At 41.4% G+C, this 14,938-nt stretch overlaps 1 protein-coding gene across 1 annotated transcript; it reads right to left on the reverse strand.

Annotated features, from left to right (window-relative positions):
- Window positions 1–460: 460 nt before the first annotated feature.
- On the reverse strand, window positions 461–14,709 carry LOC309568085 (phospholipase A2 inhibitor and Ly6/PLAUR domain-containing protein-like). Its single transcript, XM_082273660.1, has 5 exons — window positions 14,463–14,709; window positions 10,968–11,084; window positions 4,949–5,098; window positions 2,662–2,805; window positions 461–1,021 (listed from the first exon to the last, which is right to left on the reverse strand). Exons 1-5 carry the CDS (start codon window positions 14,512–14,514, stop codon window positions 822–824), a joined length of 663 nt encoding a protein of 220 aa, XP_082129786.1. The 5' UTR covers window positions 14,515–14,709; the 3' UTR covers window positions 461–821.
- Between the last annotated feature and the right edge of the window lie 229 nt (window positions 14,710–14,938).

Genomic DNA, 14,938 nt, shown 5'->3' on the forward strand with positions numbered 1-14,938 from the left:
ATCCTTTGCATGCAGTCACTACTAGCCACTGATTGGTCAGAGAATCCCACCCACCCCGTTGTTATCCCACCCACTTAACTTTAGTACTACTTTAGTGGAAAAGCAAACCATACCGTACCGTTCCAACACCGTACCATGCGGTACCAGCAGTGGAAAAGCAAACCGGGCCAAGCAGGGCCGAGTAGAGCCGAGCCGGTAACTGCAGTGGAAAAGTGCCATAAGTGGCCATATTAATGCACAGTGAACTTTTTGATATATACATTATTAGAAAGGGTTCCCTAAGCCTGCAAAATTATTTCAAGAAGTCCTCCACATTAAAAAGGTTGAGAAAGGCTGTGTTAGATGAAACATTCTGATAGCTGGTGTTTTGCTTTGGCATTGCAAACATTGGATCCCAATGACGTTATTGAGGATATATCCACAGTTCAGAGCAGTTTGGGAAAATATAAGCCTTTTTTTTCCTAAATCAATAGGTAGATAAATGTTGGACAAGACTCCATCACATCTACTATTTTAATATTTTTCACATGTGTTCCAAAACTTCTGAGTTTTTCTGCAATAAATTCAATGTCCAAATTTCAGGTCATGTCCTCTGGTTTTCCAAGGTCTTATTCAGACACCTCATCGTGATGTTTTTTACTACAAAAACAGTAGGGAAAGACGTCTCACATTGTCCCCTCTTACCATTTCCAAAATTAGTAAGCATCAATTGAACTGAATTGAATCTCCTACCATTGAACCATTGGAGTTATTCAGTAACCAAAAACTGTTCATCAATGAAATTCAGCAGGCAGGAACATACAAAGTCTTGAAGATCTCCATCAAGATGAGAGGCATGAACTAATTATTGCTCTTAGTAATAGGAGTATGACTGGCATGCCATAGGCAAGTCTGCTGGCACTATTGTAACAGGTCCTCTTTATTTGCAAGCTGATGCCATCTGCTGATAAATAACTCTGGTCTGTAACACATACGCTCTCTGTGGCACAACCACCAAGAAAAAGACTGTTTTTTGAAGAACCTGAAAAAAAAAAAATATATAGAAATAAAGCTGCTATGGTAATAGGGAACATTACATTGGGAGAATCGATGATTCAGTTTTTTTTTTTTTATTCTCCTGAATATCTGCATGTAGATTAGCCCCTAAAATGTATCCATTTAGGAATCAAAGAAATAATAGTTCATAGTATGTATAGTGGTTTATATAGCAGACAATTTGCATGGATATACTTAAAAACAAAAAATACAGGGCTCCATTTTCACAAAGTGGTGTGTTTCCCTTTAAAAAATGGGGTTAAATACCGCTCGGCATTTTTCAAACAGCTTTTTGGCATTCACAAAAAAATGCTACTAAAATACCATATGAGTTATTTTAGGAACTCTTGTGGTATTTTACTAGCAAGCCTTTTTTTTTTTTAATTAATAAATAGGGGTTGTTAAGAAACAGCAGCTGTCTGCGTCCTTAACAACCAGTAAACAACACAGTTGTTAAGGAGCGGACAGTCGCTGTGTCCTTAACAACCGATGAGTCATCAGATGTCACTGGGATTCCCCGTTGACAGCTGAGTATAAAAAAAAGAATAGCCGGAAATAGAAAATCTGAAAAAAAAAGGGCTTGGGGTCCCCCCCCAAGCTTACCAGGCCCTTCTCATCTGGTATAGATTTTGAGGGAAACCCCAAGGCAAATTTATAAAAAAATGTCACGGGGTCCCCCCAAAATCTGTATCAGACCCTTACCCATGTGTTCAGCCCAGCAGGTCAGGAAAGATGAGCCAGCACCCCCTCCCCTCTCCTGAACCATACCAGGCCACATGTCCTCAATGTGGATGTGCTTTAGAGCAGGGGGGCTCTGCCCCCTCACAGCATTTTGTTCCCAAGTTGATGGGGACAAGGGCCCCTTCCCCACAACCCTGGCTTTTGGTTGTGGGGGTCTATGGCCAGGAGACTTATCAGAATCTAGAAGCACCCTTTAATACGGGGGCTGCCAGGTCCCCCCTCCCCCCCCCCTCAAAGCAGGGACACAGATCTATGTCTTCTCCTAGTACAAGCATCTCCCCACTACAGTAAAACACTGGTTGGGCACACATTTAACCCTTTGAACGCCCCTGGTGTTAACTCCTTCCCAGCCAGTGTCATTAGTACAGTGACAGTGCATATTTTTAGCACTGATCACTGTATTAGTATCACTGGTCCCCAAAAAAGTGTCAAACATGTCAGTGTCCAATTTGTTCAAAATTGTTGGTCATTTTTTGTTTATAGCGCAAAAAATAAAAACTGCAGATGTGATCAAATACCACCAAAAAAAAAAAAAAAAAAGCTCTATTTGTGGGGAAAAAGAACAAAAGTGTATTTGGGTACAGTGTTTCATGACTGCGCAATTGTCAGTTAAAGTAACGCGGTGCCACATAGTAAAAAATGTCCTGGTGGTGAAGGGGGGGGGGTAAATCTTCTGAAGCTGAAGTGATGAAGTGGTACATTTAACAGGCAAAAAAGAAGTACATTAGGGTACTGTTCGCTCCCACTGACACAGGGCAATTTCTACTCCCACTGGCCACAATCTGCCCCCTCCCCCCCCCCCCAAAGTCCATGGGACAGTAAACTGGCACTTTGTTTACAACGTTTGGAGACCTCTGCACTATGATATCAGTAAAGACTACTTACCTAGTGTGGTAGTCGATGAATAACGAACACAGCGGGTTTGATTTCCGGTGCACGCAGAGACATTCGGAAATTTGCAAGGTTCCAAGTCTTTGGCAACATAGGCAGGGCAAAGTAGGCCATTTAAAGTGAGGTTTAGTTTAGGCACTGATAATAAAAAAATATATATTTTTCAAAGAAATTCTGAAAAAAAATGCATCACTAATACAACAGTGGAAGTAATCATGTCGAATTATAGCATAACCAAAGCCTCTCATTTTGAAATATTTCAGTAGGTACAGTCTCAGTCAGGGCTTTTTTTGCAGTGAAAATGTGGAGAAACGCAGTTCTGGTGGTACCTCCAGCACTGAATGTATGTAATGGTAAGGGGTGTTGGGGAGTACTGGAAGGTCTATTTTTGCTGGGTGCTAGGAATCTTTTTTTCATTTGGGGGGAACAATTTTTGCTGGGGTAGTCTATTGTTGCTGGGGGGGGGGGTATCTATTGGTGCTGGGGTGGTTTAATATTGCTGGGGATGTCTATTGTTGTGGGGAAGGTCTATTGTTGCTGGTGGAGGATCTATTGTCACTGTGTGGGGGGGGGGGGGGGAATTGCTGCTGGAGACATATTGTTGAGGGAGGGGTCTATGATGCTGGCTTATTGAGGGCCTATTAATGCTGACTGCTGGGAGATCTATTGTTACTGGTGGGAGTCTATTGTTGCAGGGGTGGATCTACTGTTACTGAGGGAGGTGGTATTTTGTTGCAGGAATCTATTGCTGATGGGTTGGCCTATTGTTAAATGGGGGGAGGGGGGTGGTTTAAAGCGGAGTTACGGCCTCTGAAACAATTTTTCAATAAAAATACCTCGGGACAGTCAGGGCTAGTACATTCCACAATGGATAGCCTCTGAACTGTCCCAGGTTGCACTTACTTTTTAGAAGAAATACTTACCTTGAAAATGTCTTGTCCAGCGCTGCCATCTCAGGTGTGGGCAGCTGAAGCCAGCGCGTCCTCTTCCGTGCACCGGCCCCGCTTAAGCCAGCGCGTCCCACAATGCCCTGCACCGGCCCCGCTCGTCACTTCTGGGGCAGGCGCGTCATCCCTGCACAGCTTCTGGGCATGCCCAGAAGCTGTTTAGCAGGGAATGACGCGCCTGCACCGGAACTGACGAGCGGGGCCGGTGCAGGCGCATTGACTCCTGGGAGCGATGACGTTCAGCTCCCAGGAATCAATGCAAGCAGGAAGTGACGGCGCGGGCCGCGGCCTCAGAGGGAGGAAGTGGAAGAAAGGTAAGTATATTTTCTTCAATAACAAGGTAAGTAAAGAAAAAAAGAATCGTCATTATCCATTTCTTTTTTAGGTGAATCTCAGCAAGCGGATGGCCCAAAGTCATTTTTGAGGCCGGAACTCCGCTTTAATGACGGGGTCTATTGTTGATGGGGGGGGTCTATTGTTGCAGGGGATCTCTTTTACTGCATTTCTTGCTTTCATAAACACATTCCATACCAAATTACGTAGCTCCACAAAATTATACTTGGCTCTGTATTCTCTAAAAGGGGTGGTACTGGGAGGTGGGTAGGGGGCAGAGATAAGGGGTGACTCAGAAGGGGCGTACCTGCACCTATTTTTCATATAGTAACTGAAGATCAAAGGTAGGTAAAAACATTTTCCAAAATCTTTAATCTGTTGAGATGACCTTCAATTAATTCATGCAACAGTACCTGCACTGTACTTATTTTTTCAGAACCTTTCCTTATTTCTGAGCACTTTCCCTGACAGACGGGGGGAACTTGTCCCTACACTAACCACTCTTAACTTGTTTGCCAAGCCCGGGGGCCAGTATCCTAAATAGACAGATCACAGGGGGGCACTAGCATCCACTTAGATAACTGTTCCCCTGTTGACTGCAGGAAGTCACAGGAGAACCCATGTCCCCTCGGGTTTCTTCCCCCTTCTGTATTGCCGCTTCGCTCAAGCGCCATTTACAGTGGGGAGTGCAGACTACATCTGCCTACATTTTCATGTTACAGCTATTTAAGAGGGGAAGCCCAATTGTTTCAAGAGATTTTCCCAATTTTTGGTGTTATTAGGGCAGGAAGTATAAGGCAGTATCCCCAGTTGACAATAAAAACTCAACATGATAAAGGTTTTAACCATCCCTTTCTGAACCCAAAGTGAAAAAAAAAAAAAAAGAAAAAAGAAAAAAAGCTTTCCCTTTAGGAATATACATACTATTACACAAATGGAGTTTTAAATTAAATATTTTTGAAACATAAGAAAGTAACATAAAATAAAAATACATGACTTACAGGTCGGTATATCATTATTACAGTTGTTACTGAAGCAGCATGATGTATTAAATGTGGTTTCTTCATATAGGCCCGTCACCCTTCCGTTATTATAACACTCTGACAGAGGTACACAGGACTTGATTTGAAAAAAGCTTGTCCAACGGGCTCCTATATAAAGAGAAATAAAAATACATAAAAAGGGGAAAATATGAATTCATAAAAATGTGGCTTTGGTGCAAAATGTGGCTTTGGTGCAATTGTCAGTTAAAGTCACGCAGTGCCGAATCGCAAAATAGGGTCTGATCTTTGAGCAGCCAAATCCTCCGGGGCTAAAGTGGTTAATGTCCAATATGGAATGTGAAAAATAAAGATGTACTAATTTTTTATACTAACTTTTAATACATTATGGTTTAAAAAACTGTTCTTTTTTTCTTGGCGTGACTCCCATGGGCACGCGTTTTATGCAAAAAAATATTCCCTGAAACATTTATTTTTTTGCATAAAACGCGTGCCCATGGGAGTCATGCCAAGAAAAAAGAACAGTTTTTAAACCATAATGTATTAAAAGTTAGCATAAAAAAAATAGTACATCTTTATTTTTCACATTCCATACTGGACATTAACCACTTTAGCCCCGGAGGATTTGGCTGCTCAAAGACCAGGCCCTATTTTGTGATTCGGCACTGCGTGACTTTAACTGACAATTGCATGGTCGTGCGATGCTGTACCCAAATGAAATTGACATACTTTTTTTCTCATAAACAGAGCTTTCTTTTGGTGGTATTTGATCACGTGTGCGATTTTTATTTTTTGTGCTATAAACAAAAAAAGAGCGACAATTTTGAAAAAATTACAATATTTTTCACAATTTTTTATATGAAATTCTCAAAAAAAAAATGTAAAAATCAAAATGTTTTAACATTTTAGGGCAATTTTTTTTCTGCTACATATTTTTGGAAAAAAAAAAAATCGCAATAAGCATATTTTTATTGGTTTGCGCAAAAGTTATTGCGTTTACAAACTATGGGAAAGATTTATGTCATTTTTATTGTTTTTAACTAGTAATGTCGGTGATCTGCGATTTTTTTTAGCGGGACTGCGACATTGCGGCGGACAAATCAGACCCCTGACTGACATTTTTGACACTTTTGGGGGTACCAGTGACATTACTACAGTAATCAGTGCTAAAAATATGCACTGTTACTGTAAAAATGACACTGGCATGGAAGGGGTTAACTTTATGGGTGATCAAGGGGTTAAGTGTGTCCCTAGGGGCGTGATTCTAACTGTTAGGGGGCGTGGCTAGTGAAGTAATCGCAGAGACATAGGATCCTACATAGCAGGATCGTATAGCCTCTGTCATTACTTCAGGGAGAATGACAGACGGCTGTGTTTACATCAGCCGTGTGTCTTTCTCAATCTCCTGCGGAAGATCGCGAGTGGCCGGCGGACATCGGAGCCTTTGGTCACTCGCACTAGGTCCCCAGGGAATGAGCGGGGGCGGGAACGTGCTTGCCCCCTACAGGCTCACGGGCGAGCGATGTAGGTCTACATCACGTTGCCCAGCAGCGGCAGACTGCTGCAGTATATCCTCGTTAAGCGGTCGGCAAGTGGTTAAAAAACTGAATATAATTTAAATTTAGGCAAGAATAAAAAGATATGAATTGATGTATAATGCCATATAGCATACTGTAATTATCATAGCAGCAGAAGTATAAGCGCTGCACAAACTGTTGGCGCTATATAAATCCTGTATAATAATAATAATAATTATAATAATATGCTGTAAACCAGGCACTGATATATTCTTTCTCAATGTGTTTTGTGAAACAAAGTTCACGTCCTCAGGAGACAAACAGAATTCAAGGTGATAGGCAACATCTGCGGAGAGAACCATTTAATTTACGCATACAATATTAAAATATTTAAATTAAAAAATTAGTATTTTAAATTTCAGTATTAAAATTCAAAATGAAAATATTAATTGTTTATTTGAATTATATATAGTAATTTTTTATAAGGAGATTTATTGTAAGCACGAATATCGCTACTCGCTATGGACCACAGTGCAGTCTACATTTTCCAGCCCATTCATAAAATGCAAGAGGAGACGTGAAGCCTGCGGTGTGCAACTGAGTTCTCTCTACAGGGCCGCTGATAGGGGGGGACCACCAGCCCTCTTGTAGGGGGCCCTAGAACACAGGGGGGCCCACACAGAGAGGGGGATTAGTGATGGACAACAAATACAGAAATCTTCCTCCAGCACCTGAATCTGATCTCTGTCCTTCTCCCTGCTATCAGCTTTTATCTGTTGAGAAAGAGACAGTCGTCCCTCACTAATCCCCCTCCCTTGTGTGGGCCCCCCTCCCAGCACTGGCTCTAATGTTATCTCTGCTCAGGAGTTTATTTGTAACTTTGTTTCTCTCTCTCTGTCTCTCTGATCACTGAGCTCCAACTGCCCAGCCTGTATATTTTTCTCATCTCATCTTCATTTTTAGTTATCATTGTTTTATTTTTTTAGATTTAGCAGGAATTATGCGAGTTATGTTATATTTGTGTCTGATAATAGTGATTTTGTTGTAATTTTAGCTAAATATATCTTTAATATTTTCTTGAGGGAGCCCTGCCAAGTAGTCTGTACGGGGCCCTGCGATTTCTAACAGCAGCCCTGTCTCTCTATATAATGTATTGGAAGGAATTTTGTAATTGTAGGAGAGGATAGTCACATTACTTTTTACAGTTCTTTTTTTTTTTCAGTTTGATTGCGATTTTTCTTTTTGTAAAAATAGGGCTTCACTAGCGTCTGAGCCCTGGTATGCTTTATAAATAGACCCTCTAAAGCATGGGTGTCCAACCTTTTGGCTTCTCTGGGCCACATTGAGTGTAGAGAAATTTTCTCGGGCCGCATATAAAATATATACTATAGTTAAGGTAATAAAACGCTGCATTGCCCTTCCCGTGCTAAAGCCCCCCCCCCCCCCAGCACTAATTTACCACAACTAGTGCATGATCCCCTCCATGGCAGCCTCTGTGGCCGTGCCCCCGACTCGACCTCCTTCCTCCCCAGCAAAAAAAAAAATAATTTGTCATGGGGCAGTGGGCCGCATTGCCTGCGGTTCTGGGCCGCATGCGGCCCCCGGACCGCAGGTTGGACATGCATGCTCTAAAGCAAGGCTTCTTAACCAGGGTTCCATGGAACCCTAGAGTTTCTCTAGAAGTTCCTAAGGGTTCCTTTAGCAATGAGCAATTTCTGCCTTTCAGATAAGTTTCCAATGACACCATTGATCTTTTTAGCTACCTGAAAGGAGTAATCCTTTTAAATGACCACAAGTGTAAAGAGCATTCTTCCCACTGACCACCACACTAATATAACACACCAGTTGTAGGGTCCATGGAATCATAAAGTTTCTCCAGAAGTTGCTAAGGGTTCCTTAAGCAATGAGCAAGTTCTGCCTTTCAGATAAGTTTCCACTGACACCATTGATCTTTTTAGCTTTCTGAAGGGGGTAATTCTTTTCAATTACCACAAGCGTAAGAAGAATTCTTCCCACTAACCACCACACTAATGTAACACAGGTTGTAGACCAAAAAGTTATTTTAAGGGTTCCTCTGTGTTGAAAAGGTTGAAAGGCTGCTTTAAAGTTATTTCAAAATCCTAAGTTATGTGGCTCATAGACCTATTGCTGCTTTATACCTGGACCCCCAATAATTATATTAGCATATATATCTTCCAACATATGTATCTTCATCGCCAACTATGGGGAGCATTTAAATTGTAGCAATTTGAATATTAAAAACAGCAACAGACTGCAAGCAATATAAATGAATTCCTAAAGAAAAAAAATGGGGGAAGAGCTGTCAAAGTTGCATGACCAACTGCCCTCCATTCACTAAGCTCTTTCTCTGCTGCAATAAGCAGAGACACCTTTGTGGGTCCCCATTGCAGCCTGCATTTTATGAATGGGCCTTACAAGGTGGATGACAGTGTTCAAAGCCTTGGAGTGTGTATATGTTATTATTATAGCTCCTATGTATCTAGAAAACTCACCTATGCTTTATAAATGGACCCTATAGTGTTGTATCAACATACCAAACCATGAGTCTCTTAGATCTACCATTCACCGTGAGAACCTTACAACATTTTAGGCCCTGTAGGGGTATAAATGTTTTACTTAGTTACTTTTAGCAGTCCAGAAGAATCGATTTTTGGGAAAACGTATTTTTTATGTGTCTAGTCCAGCCTTTCTCAACCAGGGTACCCTAGGGTTCCTCCAGAGATTGCTAGGAGTTCCTTAAACAATGAGCAATTTCTGCCTCTCAGATAAGTTCCCACTGACACCATTCATCTTTTTAGCTATCTGTAAGGGGGTCATTCTTCTCAATGGTCATAAATGTAAGGAACATTCTTCCCACTGACCATCACACTAATGTATCCTGAGTTAGATATAGTCATTAACAGGGGTTCATTGAGCCAGAAAGTAATTTCAAGGGTTCCTCCATGTTAATAAATGTAAAGTTATGCATTTGGGCACTACGATTTTGCATCATACATAATGGGTGAAGTACAGCTGAGGGAGTCAATGGTGGAGAAGGATCTGGATGTTCTGGTAGATCATAAGCTTAATAATAGCATGCAATTCCAAGCTGCGGTTTCCAACGCGAGCAAAATCCTTTCTTGTATTAGGAGAGGTAAAGACTCCAGAGACAGAGATATGCCCTATGCAAATCATTAGTAAGACCTCATCTGGAATATGCAGTTCAGTTTTGGGCACCAGTTCTCAAAAAGGATATCAGGGAACTGGAGAAAGTGCAGAAAGGAGCAACCAAACTGATAAGAGGCGTGGATGAGCTCAGCTATGAGGAAAGATTAGAGGAACTGAATTAATTCTCTTTGGAAAAGAGGAGATTGGTCCATATAATGAACTTGGTGGTCAGTTATTCCACAGTAAGAGCCGTGAAAATGTGGAATAGACTCTCTCCAGAGGTGGCTCTAGCCAGCTCAGTAGATTGCTTTAAAAAAGGGCTGGATTAGTTCCTAAATGTACTAACATTTATAGGTAAAGTTGATCCAGGGAATATCCAATTGCCTCTGGGGCAGAGGCGTAACTAGAACCTTCAGGGCCCCGATGCAAGAAACCATGAAGGGCCCCCCAGACCCCTGGCCGGGGCCCTTCCCTTCAAGCCCGGGGCTCTTCCCACTAATCCTGGGGCTCTTTAATTTCATTGCATGGCCTTTTATTATGGTCCCGCATCAGGATTCTTTCACAAGTTCTGCAGTGGGCCCCCTTCCTGCAATCTTGGGGCCTCCCCACAGTGGTGAAATGCCAGGGCCCGGTCGCAAGTGTGACCTTTGAGATCCTAGAAGTTCACCCACTGGTTTGCTACCGGGCCCCCTGGAGCATGGGGCCCGGTAGCGATTGCAACCCCTGCAACCCCTGTAGTTACGCCCCTGCTCTGGGGGGATCAGGAAGAATCTTTTTTCCAATGCTGGAGCAAATTGGGTCATGCTTTATTGGGGGAGGGGGGGGGGGTTCCTTCCTTTGGATCAACTGTGGGTTTAGGATTGTGTGTATAGGATTGTATGATTTATTTATTTACTTTTTTTTTCACTTTTATTGGTTGAACTAGATGGGCTTTTTCAACTAGACTAACTATATATCTATGTAACTGTGTCAAAAAGGTTAAGAAAGGCTGGTTTAATCAAACAAAAATACTTTTTACTGCAACTATACATTTGCATTTTTCCTGCCTGCAGTTTCAGTGTGGTGCATTTTAGATGTGTTCTAAGGGTGTTTTATTGGCATTACCATTCGCCCCTGTGGCAAATGAATTCTGATAGAACCTTGCTTCAAAAGATTCAGTAAGCAGGATTTGTTTCCCATGCATCACATTTCACCAAGGCCAAAATGCAGAGGTGTGAATGTGTATGTAACCCTAAACCATGTAGCCTGCACAAATTTTGTGTACCTATAGGTGGGGTGCAGTTGTACAATTCTGATCAGTATGCAACTGCTGCTGGATAGGAAAGGGTTATTACCTCTGTTCCGGATCAGTGTAGTGGCGCATGCACCTGAAGAGGAGGGGCATTCTATTGCATTGCCATTGCAGTTTGTATTATCGTAACTGCTACACTGTATACATGTCAGTGCCTGACCTAAAGAAGAAAAAAATAAGAACCATAAAGATGTACAGTATGTAAAAAAAAAGCAATAATAGGAAAATAAACACACGCACACAATGAGGGAGATTTATTAAAACAGGAGCACTCAGAATCTGGTGAATGGTAGCCAATCAGCTTCTAACTTCAGCTTTTTTCAGTTAAGCTTCGACCAAAAAAATGGAAGCTGATTGGCTACCATACACAGCTGCACCAGATTTTTCACTCTCCAGTTTTAGTAAATTCCCCATTTTTTTTTTTTTTTAATTTACATCTGTCCAGTGGCTAGGGGGAAATGCCATCACTACTACTGATACTTTCATACCTAAGACCCCATGTCAGTTTATGAATGTATCTGTGTATGTATATATGTATTCACTGTATATACTGTCTGTTGTAAAGAAAAGCCTGTACAAAAAGCATACACATGATTCCACAGCGAAAGGAATGTAGATAGACAGATTAGCAATACACATAGAAGCTTCCCTGGGGGTTAAAAGAAAAAAAAAAAAAAAACCTGTCTGACAAGTTTTTATTACGCAAACACAATACGTGAATTAGCAGAGAAGCTATCACACAGTCAAGAAGCAGAGATTGCCTGTAGTGAGTCATCAGTTCCAAAGAAAAACGGACAGATAGTTAGGTAGACAGACAGACGGACGGACTGACCGACCGAAGGACAGACAGAAAAATGGATGGATGGATGGAAAGATGGATGGATAATTGTTTCAATAGATAGATAGTTGAATAGATGGACGAAGTCTCAACCTGTCTTATACCAATAGAATTCGGACTTCATCCATGGACTTCATCCATCTATTCAACTATCTATCTATTGAAAAATGGATGGATGGAAAAACGGATGGATAGAAAGATGGATGGAAAGATGGATGGATAAGTGGGTCAATAGATAGATAGTTGAATAGATGGATGAAGTCTGAAACGGGAGAATTTGGTTTGAACATTCGTATCGAAGTTCTGAACATTTGTTCAGGGCATTCAATCTTTTCAACATTCAGTCAACTAATTTCGTTCAACAGGTCTTAAAATTTCATCCAGACCTTCCACGTGAATGGAATACCAGATGTATTAAAAATGTGCCTAGAATTAGTTTTGCATTACAATATGTCTGATGCAATTCAACATAAAATTTCCATCCTGCTCCTTCAAATTTTTTTGTTGCTAGGGCAGGGCTTGACAAATTTGCCTGAAATCTAGGAGCCAGCTAAAAAAGTTAGGAGCCAGTTTTTTTTTAAACTAACAACCAAGCTTTATTTAAAAAAAAATGATACTAAATTTACACATAAATACGACTAGAACCCTGCTCTCCTCTTTAGGGCAATCGGATGGAAACAGACCATCTGTCTGTTTCCATCCGATGCCATCTGATCCGATCCACGGGATGGATAGAAAATAGAACCACCATCCGTCTGTTTTTGGCGGACAGGATCAGATGGCGGCAGATTACTCTATAGAGGAGACTGAAGGGTCTGATCAGGTCTGCCTGAGAAACTGACAGGCGGACCTGATCAGACAGCCTGTGTGAGAGGGGCCTTCGGCTATGTGGCTGTGGCACGGCAGGGACATGATAAGAATATATATATATATATATATTTTTTTTTTTTTTTCAATAATTGAAAAAAAAAAAAAGAAAAATTATTATTATTATTATTTTTTAAATAATTTAAAAAATAAATAAATAATTATAACCACACTCCCTGTCCACTTACCTTTAAGCAAAGGTAAGTGGACAGGGAGACGAAGCCTGCAAAAACTTCCATCTCATCTCCTCTTGGGAAGGAGATGGGCAGGCATTGAGAACAGGCAGTGGAAACAGTCATTAGTGACTGCTTGTGAAACTCCCGGCCACCACAAGAGGGCGCCAGTTTCCCGTTGGAAGCCTGTCTCATCTCATAGAAGAAGGCCGAAAAGCCGGGGCCTCAATTTTCGGACGGCGCGGTAGTCCATGCACTTGGGGAGGAGGTGGGGGGCACAAAAGGGACAGGACACCTCCTGCAGGGCACCCCAGGCGCCAGGTCGCTAATTGTAGTCACCAATGTGGCCTGGCGTCCGGAGTTTGTCGAGCCCTGTGCTAGGGTAAGAAATGATTGTGGATTTGATGCCAGCAACCATTAGAATATTGACTAAATGTTCTGAAAAGGAAAATGTTCAAAAATAATTCTTCTAGTGTATGGTCAACTTTACTCCACCCTGTTGAGATCTAATTTTACATAATCGTAATATATGAAGGGGAATCAGACCCAAATCAAACAAACAATTATTTTGCATGACTCGAGGGACTAAAGATTGCCTGTGGCTGTTATTGCAACATGTACATTTTGAGGCTTAGTGCTGCTTTTGATACTGGCTCACTGGTGTCATTGTGGTCCATACAGTCTTGGTTACAGGCCACGTGAGGGTTTAATCACTCTAATCTCTGCTGATCAGCTCCAAGATCTACAGATAGTGAAAGCAGAAGCTCCCCCTTGATTAATTTCTTAATTTACAGAAAATCAGAAGAGGAGGGACTAAATTAAATTTTAATATATGGTCAATTAATAAAATAACAACAACCAGACATCCAATAACCAAACAGCAACCAACAAAACACCAATCAACCAATAACAACTAGTCCCCAAGCAAGAGCAAACAAAGCAAATCAAACAACAACTGGCACCAACAAAATAAGTAACCAACCAGCCTTCCATCCACGCAACCAACCATCCTTCTATCTATCTAACCAACCAACCAACCCACCAACCATTCTTCCATCTATCCAACCATCCAACCAACCATCCAACCAACTAACCAACCATCCATCTAAGCAATCAACCATCCATCAAAACAGTAACTTCAAATAAAATCACAAAGTTAAAATAATGAAAAAGCAATTCAAAGCCATAATTTTTCTTTTGGATGGAGAAAGCCTAATATCTCTCTAGGGTCCTAAATGCTATGACCCTTTTGAGGAGATAGCTCACCCTTTTCCATCTCACACCCATTGTTGGACACTACATGAGGGTAAACATCTGCAGTGAGGGCACAGACAGAACTCAAGACTTGAGACAGAAGACCAATACTCCAGTGATTTGGTTACTTTATCTCTCTCTCTGGTGACTCTCTATCTCCCTTCTCTCTGGTGACTCTCTATCTCTCTTCTCTCTGGTGACTCTCTATCTCTCTAATCTGGTTTTGTATGGTGCCATCCATTGCAGTCAACATAAACTTCCTGCTGCTACACCAGTTGACAACTACAAGGGGGAAAAGCTCAGATCTAAGAACTGAAAACTTGTTCTAAGAACTCTGACCTTTCATTAGTCTATCCAAAAAAGAAATAATAAAGAAATGAACATTTAGTTGTATTAAAACACTCACCTGTACTCAGAAAAATGGAGATCCCTATAAATACACCCAAAATGAGTTTCATCCTGACTCCTGACTGGCAGCAGGCTGCTGTGTGGAGGACAGTGAGTTCAGTGTACTGTAGATGAGTTGTTTTATGAACAGCCTGGAGGTGTGGATCTGCACTATTGAGTGTGGTGAGTGTGTAACCATGATGTAAATGCAGAGAAAGCAGAATTTTAAGGTGTGTAGAGAGATGAACTGTTACTGTCTGTCACATTCCATATCAGTGAGTAGGACGTAGAGCTGGTTAGAGGAGTTTAACAGCTTAAGTGCCAGAATTTAGACACTCCTACAGTGCATTGCAAAAGTATTCGGCCCCCTTGAACCTTTCGACCTTTTGCCACATTTCAGGCTTCAAACAGAAAGATATAAAACTGTAATTTTTTTTGAAGAATCAACAAGTGGGACACAATCATGAAGTGGAACGAAATTTATTGGATATTTCA

This window comes from Pelophylax lessonae, assembly GCF_965119305.1.
Source record: "Pelophylax lessonae genome assembly, chromosome: 12".
In the NCBI taxonomy this organism is placed as follows: Eukaryota; Metazoa; Chordata; class Amphibia; order Anura; family Ranidae; genus Pelophylax; species Pelophylax lessonae.

Bases quoted from the DNA above. Each gene is read 5' to 3' on its own strand.
- LOC309568085 (XM_082273660.1), bottom strand. From the start codon at position 14,514: ATGAAACTCATTTTGGGTGTATTTATAGGGATCTCCATTTTTCTGAGT. The intron at 11,085-14,462 runs GTGAGTGTTTTA...TTTCTTCTTTAG, and splicing joins CTCCATTTTTCTGAGTACAG to GTCAGGCACTGACATGTATA. The intron at 2,806-4,948 runs GTAAGTCATGTA...TTTTATTATCAG, and splicing joins TAATAATGATATACCGACCT to TGCCTAAACTAAACCTCACT.